The following is a 14,139-nucleotide window of genomic DNA, read 5'->3' on the forward strand; positions in this document are numbered from 1 at the left end:
ACAAAGAACTAATCATTTCCTAAGTCTTCGCATACAATTTGTTCAAAACAATGAATGATAGTCAAATTTAATTCTTTAAAATCTCCATAAAAGCAGAGATTCCCAAATGTTGAATGAGCTAAAATATTTGTTTGAATTTGGGATTTGGGTATGTCTGAAAGTTACTGGAATTAATAGCGTTTCAAATAAAGAGCTAGCCTGGCACATAGTAGGAAGTAAAAAACACATTGACTGAACCAATGCATAAAATCTGCATATATTTAGGGACTGCATGTTTGATGCATAGCACATGGTCTGCATATTGAAGCCAAACTAGAAATACATTATTTTTGCAATCTGTAAACTAGCTTTTCAGAGTATGTAAAAATATCCAATACTAATGAAAAAGTCCATTGCTAGTAAAGAAATCAATTACTAATGGGATTTTCCAGGAAGACTACCCTGGTTTTTAACATTTCCTTTTCTGCTTGAAAGGGACTACTTCAAATTTCATATGCAAAGTGCCAACTTTTATAGAGATAATATTTTTTTTCTTTTGTTAAACCAGAGCTGCGATGGGGTATTTTTTTTTTTTACATTTTTTTTCTTTTTTTTTTGTTCAGACCCTTGCTACACCTGTATGAAACGCGATGGGGTATTTTGTTAATATTTTCATTCCAAAGTGGCCTCTTATTAGTTTTGATTGAATTGAATTTCAGATTAAAATGAGAAGTTACTCATAAAATACTTCTGTATGTTCTGCAGTGTTAATACTTGGTAGAATCTTCAGGAATATTATAGATTCAGAAAGTTATCCAGAATGCAGAAATTGACCTGGGAAAAAATGGCAGTTGTTTAGTTTTTAAAAAGTTTAGATACACATTCATCTAAAACAGATAACTAAGTTTAAATTGTGAAATGTAGATGTAACAACTTTGTAAGCACATAGAATCTCAAGGTCAGTATCCAAGGGGAGGGAAGGGGAGGATAACAGAAGAGCTAGATCTGGAACAGAAGTACAAACTCATTTACTATTTGTGAGAAATGGACAAAAAAAGACTCAGCTTTGTTTGCCCGTGGACTGTGTGAAGCTTTTCAGAATTAAGTAATTTTATGTATCTGTAACTCATTAGATTTGCTGATATCTACATTCACATTTTCCACATACTCTAAAGTTGACTTTCTAAATTAAAAAAAATCTTATTTCTAGCTATACAGGACTTCACGAGCATTCCCTAAACATATCACTGTATTTTGTCACTCCTCTACCTACTGTACCTTTTTTTTTTTTTTTTGGAACAGAGTCTCACTGTGTTGCCCAGGCTAGAGTGAGTGTCGTGGCGTCAGCCTAGCTCACTGCAACCTCAAACTCTTGGGCTCAAGAGATCCTCTTGCCTCAGCCTCCCGAGTAGCTGGGACATATAGGTGCACACCACCATGACTGGCTAAATTTTTCTATTTTTGGTATAAATGGGGGTCCTGAAACTCCTGAGCTCAAGTGATCCCACCCCTGCACCAACCACCACCACCCTGCCTCGGCCTCCCAGAGTGCTAGGTTGAGCCACTGTGCCTGGCCTCCACTTACTGTTGTTTCTGCATGAACTATCTCCTCCTCCTCTGGAAAACAACTCCTTATCCTTTAAGAACAAACCCAAGCATAATTACTTCTGTGCAGTTTTTCCAACTCCTCTAGGAAACATTGGTTGCTTCCTCTGCAATGTTCCCATAACTTGGATTACAGTAAGTATCACATCAAATTTTAATTATATGTTTAGGTTCTGACATCCCCAGGAGGCTGTGAGTCCTCTTCTGGAAGGCAGGAATCATGTATTAGTCTTTTCTGAATCTTCAGCATCTAGCACAGGTTAGTACATAAATGGTGTTTCATAAATATTTACTTACTTCGTCACAAGGTACCATGCCTATGAAAAAATCCTAGAGTGCATTAAACATTTTTACAGAAACTACAGAATGCCTATTTTAAAGCAGGGAGATTATCTTTTTCACATTATACCACAGAAGTCTCACCTTAGTCTTAATAATGAACATTTCACAATGTCTAAATATAGTGGATATCATCTGTCGATACTCGAAGCTATTTATGGCACAAAAGCGTCTCAGCAAGAGGCCCGGCGTCATTAAAATGCATACCAAATGCACAGCTAGAAATGTGTTTTCATTTAATTATTAATGAAATGAATAAATGTAATTTCATTTCATTGCTGTAGCCATGTGAGCTGTGACTTGAACGCAAATGGTACAGGTTGCACCTCTCTAATCCGAAAATCCGAAATCTGAAATGCTCCAAAACTTGAAATTTTTGAGTGCTGACATGATGCCACAGTGGAAAATTCCACACCCGACGGCATGTGACGAGGTGCAGTCAAAACTTTGTTTCAGGCACAAAATTATTAAAAATATTGTATAAAATTACCTTAGAGCTATGTGCATAGGTATATATGGAATAAATGAATTTCATGTTTAGACTTGTCTCCCATCACCATGTTTATTATTTATATGTAAATATTCCAAAAAAGAAAAATCCAAAATTTGAAACACTTCTGGTCCCAAGAATTTTGGATAAGGGATAGTAACCTGTACCACAAAGCACTGTGAAAATAAAACTTCAGCTAGGAATGCTTTGTTCTGCTCTGAATTCCTATGGCACGGTTTAGATCACTGTAAAGTGCTTGATTTGTCCTATCCTGTAAGTTCTAGCCATGTGTTGAATTCCTGCTAGATTACTAGTCACTTGTTTTGCATCCCAACTTACCACCTCCCATGAAATATATAATCAATCAACGCTTGTTCACAAATCAGTCTCTCTTGGTTGATCAACCATTCTTATCTATACCTCTGTTTCGGTTAAGCATCTTGACATTTTTATTGATCTAAGTTTCTAGGTTGTTAATATTCAACCTTCAGGAAGAAGTTAGAGAAGTTATCTGAATGGCTTGACCAAGAATGTCTGAGGATATCATGTCCTTGATAAAGGCTGTATAAGCCTTATCTGATATGGCATTGGTGATTTATGAACACTCTAAATCATTGGGTCTTTGCATTGTTACAGCAGTAGCAAATTCCTTTATTCTAACCTCAAATTGGAGTCAGATCTCTTACAAATTCTTCATTCACCCTAATCTTTTCTATTTCCCTAAAGTGAAGGCATAAAATAGAGTGCTATTTTTCCCTTAGGTTTATGTAAAACCTGTTTATAGTGCAAACAATATTATTGCTTATGGTACAGATGCCCATTTCTATCAATGGATTTATGGGAATTAGTGATGAACACTAGAAAGCTGTACTGTAGATGACATAATAATGGTGTGATTTCCCCCAGATTAAGGCAATAGGAGAAGGTCATCTGAATCTGAAATTAACCCTCATATCCCAAAGAGCAAGAGCTCCAACACCCTACTATTCACCGGCACTGCTGCATTTGCAAGCAGGTATTTGATGCCGTATTGCTCCTCTTTATCAAGATCAACATTGATCCGGCACCCTTCTCAGTTACGTGTCTTTCACGGCTATTTTTTCAGGTAAACTAAACAGAAGTTAAAAGTATTTTCTTGTCTGTCTTTCACAGCGTTCCCACCCAGGTAAAACCAAGGACGGAAAACAAATTCAGCCATCAAGGAGATCTAGGAATTAGCCAGGTAGGCTCAAGTCGTACCATGCTACTTATCCCAGAAGGACAAGATCTACGGTTAGGAAAAGCTCCCTATTGCTTAAGCTCTGACCCAGGTGAATTAACATCCCGACTGAACCTAAATATTTCACATATGTGGTCACTGGCAGAGTTAGACCTCATTCTCATTCTCACTCTCTGTCATTTGCTTGCTAATGTGGCTCCAAACTACAGGGTGTCTCAAAAGTCACCATACATAGGGAAAATGAGAAATTGTAGCTAAATGTACCTTTATTTATAAAATATTCATTTCAAAATTTTATGAACTTTGTCCTGTGTATGGAGACTTTTGGGACACCCTGTATTTAATTTGTTGGTAACAATCTGCCTGGCTTTGTTTACATCACTCAGTTCCCTACAACTGTCTTGTCTTTCACCCCTGACTTAATCATGTACCCAGTACTCGAGTTTCTCTAAGTCTGGCATGAAGGACAAGACACCCCTTTTCTATCTTGCTACACCCCTAGAAACCAAAGGAGTCTTGAATATGAACCCCCAGCCCCAAAGCTGGGGTCTGGTTATTGGCTATCAGGCCTCCTTCACCCTTGTCTGCACCCAGACTCCCCTCTGTTTGCTCGGGCTGCCTGCAGGATGTCTGTCTGTCTGTCGTGCTGTGTCTCCCTGGTTGGTGGAAGCTTCCTTGCCAGCCTGTTCTGCCACCCTCCATCTCCTATTTCCACACTCCCTGACCGCCAGGCTTCCGGAGCTTAGCCCCCTGGCTGAGCTACCTTCCACCTGGGCAAATGCATCTTCTCCTCTGCTCCTGTTTTAACTTCCTCACCTCAGCCTAAGTGGGTATAGCTATCCTCCTACTTCATTCGCTCACGCATCTAAAATCGTTATCATTACATCCTCCTCTGGCACTGGGACAGTTTGTTTTATTCCACCACTGACCAAGTATCAGAATTCTCATCTTGATACTGGCTACTCAACAAAATTAAGGAATAAATAAGTTCAGAAGGCTTTGACCAGCACGCTTTTCATCAGTAAAATAAGATTACCTGTTTGTTGGCTTTCAGCACCGCCCTCAGTGTGGCGATCTGCTCCCGTTTGGTGCTCAGCAGGGACTTGAGCTTGAGGATCTCCTCCATTAAGGCTTCCTTGTCTTTGTCGATCATGGGGGCCAGCTCCCGCGCCGCTGCTCTTTGACGAGACAGTTGCAAGGACCGGTCCACGGCTTTCTGCAGATGCTTGATTTGGTCCCGGATTATGGCATTAAGGTTGTAGATGTTCATTGGCTCTTTGCGGATGTCACTCGTGTCCAACACTGGAGATGACGGTGGGGCAGTAATAACAGGAGAGATTGTGGGGGTCTTGGTTGGACTTGGTTCTTTGCTGGCCTCTGTGTTTTCCTTTGCAACTGGTTCAGATGATGAGGTCCTTGCTTCTACTGGGGAGGACACTGGGGAGGACACACCCCGCCTGGCTAATCGTGGGGACAAAAGTCCCCTGGGATCATCGGGCCCTTTCAGGCTGCCGCTGCGGGTGACTCTGCTTTGCCTGTAGTAGTCCAGCATGACCCTGTTGGGAGTTTCGTTATTACACAGACACACATGGTGGTAAAGCTGAGCCAACTCCTCACTAAATGTCACCAACTCATCCTGGGCCGTGTTAAGGGTGTTGTGATTCTCGTTGGCTATGCCGGTCATCTTCTGCAGCTCCTTCTCCATGTGGGCCATCTTCTCCCCACTCTCCTTGGTGGTCTTCTCCAGGCTGGTCACCTGCTCATCATACATCTGGATCTTACTCTCATACTTGGCCTTCTCTTCCGTATAGTTTTCCACGGATTTATTATATTTCTCCTTCAGGGCCTTAATTTCAGCTTTCAGATCGATCACCTCTGTAACCGCCACCCTGTACTTGCACTCGAGGATCTCCAAGCCGTTGATGTCCACCTCATAGTCGTGAGCCTCCTCCCCCGAGTCCCGGCCCTTCTCCCCGTCCAGCTCGGCCTTGAGCTCCTTGCTGCTCTGCAAGCCCCTCATGGCATTGACGTGCTCCGTGAGCCGGTGCACCCGCTCGTGCTGCTCCGTCAGCGCCCCCTTGGTGTGTTCCAGCTGCGTCTGCGACTCCTGGAGGTTGGCCAGAAGAATGGCCTTTTCCCGCTCTACCTGCAACGGCAAAACAGAGTCTCTGAATGGCTTCAGTGAGATGCCGGGATAACGTGATCCATTCACAGCCGCGCATGCGTACATTTCAAATCACCGCAGCAGGGCCAATGTCCCCATTATGTCAAATTAAATTGGAGTGTGTTTTCTTATTTCAGCCGTTCTGGGAAGTCAATCTAAGAGTACACAATTCTAAAAGAATTACGCTGCGAGTAGTTTTGCATCCAAACTCTCTTGCATTATGCACATATACTCATGAAACTTGAATGTTATTCAAACCATCTTATTTTCGTCTTTTAACGCCTTGCAGAAAACAACGTGACTTTAAGAGATAAGCGTAGTACCTGGTGTTGTCTTTACCTTGAGAGCCTCAGAGTACATCTGCTCCTCAGATCATGCGGGGATAAGTGACCAGACAATGGTGCCTATGAATCCATCATCCCTTCCTTCCCAGATCTCGACCCCAAATCAGGTTTAAACCCCAAGCCTTTACCTTACTAAATAATGCTGAATACCTACCTTAACCCTATCCTTAAAAATGAACATTTAATTCCCAAAATAAACACGCACTAAATTTGATAGTTTTTTAATATAAAAGTCAGAAAATATAGAGTTTTAGGGCTAAAAGAACAATTTACAAATCATCTCAATTCTGTTGGTACAAAACAGAAATTTTTAAAATTAGTAATTAATTTGAATACGAGTCACTTCAATTCCTTGGATACAGAATAGGAATTTTAAAAATTACTAATTAATTTGAATGATGTGACAGTATTATTATTAATATATAGGTGGTGACTATTACTGTGTGATAAAAACTACTCAGGTCTCCATATAAAATACTGTCTCATTAAACATAGGTATGTAAGAAATTGTAATCTGAGAATTTTTAAAAGCGTTTTCTCTCTCCCTCCATAGGGGTAACTGATACTATGAATTAGGAGTTTTAACATGTTTATCATGTCAATACATTTTCAATAAAGCAGATAATATTGTTTATATTTTCATTATATAAGAGGTATTATGCTGTTCATATCCTTGTGCACTTGCTTTTTCTTTTCTTCTTATATTTCTAATAAACATCATGAGACCAGCTTTAAGGACAATGGAGTGATGTTGAATGTCTTTACATCTAAAGGAAGGTATCGACTCAAACTTTCAAACTTCCTGGACCATACATTCAATCCTTTCAAACTCTTCTAAATTCCTAGAAGGCAAGTAACATTATTATAATTAGAATATAACTAATATTTTTAAATCAGCATATTATTTTTGGATATATGTAAATTTATAATACAGCATTTTTATGATCTGTTGTGGAGCTTGATGTCCTTCATTTAACTATCACGTGCAGACTGTCCTCATTTGTCAAGGTTCTAATATGCATAGTTAAAACACCAGTCCCCTCAAAACATGGTTCCAATTTCACTTACCAGATGTATTACTTGTGAGCAATGCAGGAAGTACAATCTTTGCTGCTAGCTCTTCAGTCTATAAAATCACTATATAACATGGTGACTAATGGCCGACCACATGACTTAAGTCGGCACTGACTGGTCACTCTGTATCTGTTATTCAGTTGACTCACAGACAGCAAAGTGTGTAGTTGTGTTGTCTTCCTGTCTCCTAGTGATAAACCCATGTGATGTTTTACCAAAATGGATTAAAACAAAAAAAGAAAGCGCAGCAAAGAAGCAAAGAGTGTCCAAGTTGGAGTGAGATTTGCACCAAGCGTAAATGAAGTCATGAAAGAAATAGCTGAACATGGGAATCTTGACACTGATGCTCTTTGAGGGATTTCAGATATGCAGCCAAAGGAACCTAGTGGAGACAAATTTATCAACATAACTGGAAAAACTACAGTCGTTGTTTCAAAAAGGATGAAACTGTCCCAGAGGAAGTGATGCTGGCACATTAAAGGTACTCAGAGATATTTCTAGACATTGAAAATGCAGAGGATGAAATGTTGGAAGCTGGTCCAGACTTAGAAATGAGGATGACAATTTGCCAAGGCATAAACAAATTCCTGCCGAATGTCATCATAATATGATGAGATGAAGGCAAGATTAAACTACTCTTGATAAATTTTTACAAAGAAATAAAATGTAAACTCGATGTTCTTAATATTTTTAATGACAATGTACTAAGTAGTTTCATTACTTTTTTTTTTCATTTCTCTACACATTTATAACCAACAGTAAGTTTTCAATGTTTGACAAAAACCTTTAAAGATCACAAAACAATTGTAATTTCCCCCACTAATTAAGTTTTCCCACTAATTAAGTTTGTTTTGCATGGTTTTATCTTGCATGATCATTTTTACTGCTCTGCACTGTGTAAACCAAGGACTGCCAGCATAGTATAATGACAAATATTAGAACTAAAAATATAGTTTTGTTACTTCAAATTATTATTTAGAGGCTTTTAAGTTGTGGCTTTCATTTTATGACATAGTGCTTGCCCATATCCATGACAGGAACATAATCTACAAATTACATAATATAGCTGCAGAAACCAAAATATTCCCAAAGAACAGTTATTGTAAGTAAAGAACTAGGGCTGTAGCATCAGAGAACTCTGGAGTCAAATCATTTTTCTTTTTAAAATATGTTGTTCGGCCAATTTTATTTTTATTTCATAGTAGAGACGGGGTCTCGCTCTTATTTAGGCTGGTCTTGAACTCCTGAGCTCAAGCAATCCTCCCGCGTAGGCCTCCCAGAGTGCGAGGATTACAGGCGTGAGCCACTGTACCCGGCCTGGAGTCAAATCTTGAGACCAGCATTTACTTAGCTATATGACATTGAGCAAGCTTCAGTCTAGTAATCCATAAAAGGGACATTATAATACCTGCCTCATGGGAACATGAGATAATTTGGGAACAAATGTTCCCCTCATGGGAACATTTGATAATTGAGACAGTGAACTTAATACTGAAGGTATTATAATGTTAGCTATTGTTAACAATTGCTTAGCTGTGGCTCAATTCCCATGACCAAAATGCTTCTACATGGCAAACGTATCTGTTTTTCACAAATTTGTATCTGCGTGTGCAAAAGCAACTCTTTCATTTCAGAGTGAGGCTATATTTGAATGCAAATTCTCTTAACTGACTTTTATTAGTATATAACTGATTATATCTCCCTAGGTGAAGATGAATTTACTTACCCAGACTACTCAGTGAAAAACCCAGAGAATTATGTAATATAGTATTTGATGAATAGCCAAGTTATTTGAATTTTTCATGAAGGAGATGGAAAATCTCCTAGATATTCTAATATTGGTATTATATTCAATCTCATGAAAATGGATTATTACAGAAGTCTTTGTTTTTCTTTTTCCCTGGAAAATTAAGTAAATTTGCTCTAAAATGTCTAAACATTATTTAATTAGTAGACATGATTACAGATACAGCTGTCTCCAAAAAGCCCTTCAATAGGAAAAGCCTTTGGATGAAATAACAATTGGATCAGAACAAAATGCACTGAATGTGTCTCAAGCTTGTTTTAGAGGCAAAAGTGTTATGATGAATGAGGCAATGGCTTTAGAACAGTATTCAATCTCTACCCTGCCGATTCAGATTGAACATAAATATTTTCTAAGCCTAAAAAGATAAATCTACAATTTCTGCAGAAAACATCAAATAGAACATTGTCTCTTTCATGTGTGTAACCTCCATATTATGGTACTGCTTTCCATACTCAATACATTTCTGGTGAAATCCATTGAATAGGGAAATACATCCAAATTATAGATATACATACATATATGTAATATACATATATAAATATATTTTTCTCCTAGACAATTAAGTTTGGTCTGACAAAAAATTACTAAATTACATATAATTTTATAAAACTCCAACATTATATTTTCACTCAGCTATTACAACTTACAGTACATTAAGTTGTCTTTGGATTTCAAAGAGTAGGTGCTTAACTGTTTTAAGATTCATCGTACTTTGAACAAATAAATACAAAGCACTTTAAAGCTTTAAATGACTACAGATTTTAAGATTACTATCTTAATCTCCATTTGTAAAGAATTTATCCAGGAGAAACATGATGAGTTAATTATAATCTTCTATAGTGACTAAGAATAGTTGCCTTATTTCTCTTCCTATAATCTTTATCTTCTATCTGGAACCAGGAATTTTATTTTTTCACAGTAGGGCCAGTTGTTTTGCCCAAAAACCTTAATACAGTATTTACAAACTGTTTAGTCTAATCATTTTTAACTTCACCGACTTTTCACTTTTTTTTTTTTTTTTTTGAGACAGAGTCTCACTTTGTTGTCCAGGCTAGAGTGAGTGCCGTGGCGTCAGCCTAGCTCACAGCAACCTCAAACTCCTGGGCTCAAGCGATCCTCCCGCCTCAGCCTCCTGAGTAGCTGGGACTACAGGCATACGCCACCATGCCCGGCTAATTTTTTCTATATATATCAGTTGGCCAATTAATTTATTTCTATTTATAGTAGAGACGGGGTCTCGCTCTTGCTCAGGCTGGTTTTGAACTCCTGACCTTGAGCAATCCGCCCGCCTCGGCCTCCCAAGAGCTAGGATTACAGGCGTGAGCCACAGCGCCCGGCCTTCACCTTTTAAATAAACATATGTATTGAGGATTGATAGATTCTTTTATGAAGAAACAAAAGAAAATTTCATCATCAGAATTAGCACATTTATATCAGGACTTCTAAAGGAAAAGGAATGAAAGCTGTTTTATAAGCTATCAATGTTCATAGTCTTATTTTTAACATTTTAAAAGGATGAATTTTATTGTACATAAATTATATGTCAAGAAAGCTGCTATTTTTTACCTGACAAATAATAAATGTATGTATTTATGGGGTATAATGTGATGTTATATGTATACACTGTAAGATGATTAAATCAGGCTAATTAACATATCCATCACCGCACATACTTATCCTTTCCCTTTGTGGTGAGACATTTAAAATCCACTCTTTTTAATAAAAAATAAAAATAAAAAAAATAAATAAAATCCACTCTTTTAGGCTGGGTGCAGTGGCTCACTCCTAGCACCCTGTAATCCTCCTGGCTGGGGCAGGAGGATCGCTTGGGCTTAGGAGTTCCAGACCAGCCTGGGCAAGAGCAAGACTGTGTCTTTACTGAAAAATAGAAAAATTAGCCAGGTGCAGTGGTGAATGCCTGCAATCCCAGCTACTTAGGAGGCTGAGACGGGAGAATCGCTTGAGCCCAGGAGTTTGAGGTTACAGTAAGCTATGATGACACCACTGCAGTCTACCCAGGATGACGGGGAGACTGTGTCTCAAATAAATAAATAAATAAAAATAAAATAAAATAAAATTCACTGTTAGCAATTTTGAATGTGCAATACATTGTTACTATTAATAAATATGCAGGGGTCTTATAACAATTGCTTTTATAGCATTATTAAAAAATAAAATACTTAGGAACAAATTTAACAAAAGAAGTGCAAAATGTATCAGATGCTTCTCAATTTATGATGGAGTTACATTCCAATATGCCCATCATAAGTTGAAAATATATGTCAAAAATACATTTAATACACTTAACCTACCAAATATTATAGCCTAGCCTAGCCTATCTAAAACATGCTCAGAACACTTACATTAGCCTATATTTGGGCAAAATCATCTAAAATAAAGCCTATTTTATAATAAAGTATTGACTATCTTATGTAATTTATTGACTACTACACTGAAAATGAAAAACAGAACACTCATATAGGTACTCAAAGTACAGTTTCTACTGAATGTCTATTGCTTTCACACCATCGTAAAGTTGAAAAATTGTAAGTCAAACCACTGTTGAGGACCACTGAGGACTATCTGTACTCTGAAAATTGTAAAGCATTGTTGAGGAAATTACAGAAGACCTAAGTAAAAAGATGAACATCACTGTTCTTGTATCAAAAGACAATGTTAAGATGGCAATACTTTCAAATTGATCTACACATTCAATGCAAACTCTATCAAAATTTCACCTGGTTTCTTTGTAGAAATTGACAAGCTGATCAAAATGTTCATATGGGAATGCAAAGGATCCAGAATAACCAAAAGAATCTGGAAAAAATTTCTTAAAAAAGAACAAGTGAAATTCTCTATTTCAAAAATTACTACAAAACAACAATAATCAAAATAATGTGGTACTGGCATAAGAATAGACAGATAGGTGAATGGAATACAATTGAAAGTTTAGAAATAAACCCATACATCTATGGCCAATTGATATTTGACAAGGGTGCAAAGACAATCCAATGAGAGAAAGAATAGAACAGTTCTTTCAACAAATGGTGCTTGGACAGCTGGATGCCCACATGCAAAACAGTAATGTTGAGCTCCTCCCTCACATTGTATACAAAAATGACATCAAAATGGAAGATCTAATTGTATGAGCTAAACTGTAAAACTCTTAGAAGAAAACCTAGCCGCGAATCTTTATGACCTTAGGTTAGGCAATGGTTTCTATATGACACCCAATATACAAGCAGCAAAAGAAAAAAAGTAAATAATAAATCATACACATCAAGATTTAAAACTTTTTAGCTAGGTGCAGTGGCATGCATCTGTAGTCCTAGCTACTTGGGAGGGTGAGGTAAGAGGATTGCTTGAGCCCAAGGGATGAAGGCTGCAGTGTGCCATGCTCACACCTGTGAACAGCCACTGCACACCACCTTGGGCAACATAGTGAGACCCTGTCTCTAAAACAAAGACACAAACAACAACAAAAACTTTTATGCATCAAAGGACACCATCAAGAAAGTGAAAAGACAACCCACGGAGTGAGAAAAATATTTGCAAATCATATATATGATAAGAGATTTATATCTGAATAAAGAACTCTTACAACTCAGAAATAAAAAGACAACTGAAACAAAAAAATGGACAAAGGATCTGAATAGCATGTTCCCAAAGAAGACATACAAATGGTTAATAAGTACATGAAAACATGCTCAACATCATTACCCATCAAAGAAATGCAAATCAAAACCATAACAATTCTAGCATCATTGTGTTTTTCTAGGAAAAAACAAACAAACAATAACAAAAAACCATAACATGATACTACTTCATACCCACTAGAATGGCTATCCTCAAGAAGGCAGATAAGGCCAGGTGCGGTGGCTCACACCTGTAATCCTAGCACTCTGGGAGGCCGAGGTGGGCAGATTGCTTGAGGTCAGGAGTTCGAAACCAGTCTGAGCAAGAGCGAGACCCCGTCTCTACTATAAATAGAAAGAAATTAATTGGCCAACTAATATATATAGAAAAAATTAGCCGGGCATGGTGGTGCATGCCTGTAGCCTCAGCTACTCGGGAGGCTGAGGCAGCAGGATTGCTTGAGCCCAGGAGTCTGAGGTTGCTGTGAGCTAGGCTGACGCCACGGCACTCACTCTAGCCTGGACAACAAAGTGAGACTCTGTCTCAAAAAAAAAAAAAAGTGAGACCCTGTCTCTATAAAAAAAAAAAAAAGAAGGCAGATAATAAGTATTAGTTTTGAAAATGTATAGATTGTTGTGAAGAAAAAGAGAATATATAAATAAAATTATAAGATATTAAACATTTTTAAAGAAATATTAATAATAAAAAAATTTTAAAAAGTATTGGTGAGGATGTGGAGAAATCAGAACCCTCATAAATTACTGGTGGGGATATAAAATGGTGTAGCCACTTTGGAAAACAGTTTTCCAAAACTAGCAATTCTACCTCTAGAATTCCACCCAAGAGAATTAAGCCATTTGGGCACACAAAAACTTGTACACAAATGTTCATAGCAGCATTATGCATAATAGCCAAAACATGTAAACCACTCAAATGTCCATCAACTAATAAATGGTTAAACAAAACGTAGTATATCTATACCATGGAGTATTATTTGGCAATAAAAAGGAATGAAGTGCTAGTACATTACAACATGGATCAATCTTGAAAATGTTTTGCTAAGTGAAAGAAGACAGTCACAAAAGACCATATATTGTATAATTCATTTATATGTAATGTCTATAATAGAGAAATCTACAAGGACAGAAAGTAGATTAGTGGTTGTCTAGGACTGGAGGTTCAGGAAAATTAGGGAGTGGCTGCTAATAGACACATGATTTCTTTTTGCTGTGATGGAAATGTTCTAAAATTGGCTCTGGTGATGGTTGCTCAAGTCTATGAATATACTAAAAACAACTTTCAAAGGGTGAATTGTATGGTATGTGAATTATACCTCCATAAAGGTGTTCTAAAAAAGACCATTTAGACTCTTCTCCTGATTGTGTTTATAAATTTTATTTTTATGTTTGCTAATATTAGTAGAAAAAAGTAAGGCTTCTGAGAAATGTGTTTACCTATAAAGCTTATAAAGGACTTTGTACT

The 14,139-nt window shown here is 37.5% G+C and overlaps 1 protein-coding gene across 7 annotated transcripts in view; it reads right to left on the reverse strand.

The window, feature by feature from the left end:
* The window catches only part of BICD1 (BICD cargo adaptor 1), a 236,019-nt gene that overhangs the window by 41,303 nt on the left and 180,577 nt on the right, over positions 1–14,139 (reverse strand). For all 7 annotated transcript variants that reach the window (XM_012789251.2, XM_012789252.2, XM_012789263.3 and 4 more), the window contains exon 5: positions 4,669–5,778. In XM_012789251.2, the coding sequence (XP_012644705.2) occupies positions 4,669–5,778 (1,110 nt within the window). The remainder of the gene's footprint in view (positions 1–4,668; positions 5,779–14,139) is intronic.

This window comes from Microcebus murinus, chromosome 10, assembly GCF_040939455.1.
Source record: "Microcebus murinus isolate Inina chromosome 10, M.murinus_Inina_mat1.0, whole genome shotgun sequence".
NCBI classification, from domain to species: Eukaryota; Metazoa; Chordata; class Mammalia; order Primates; family Cheirogaleidae; genus Microcebus; species Microcebus murinus.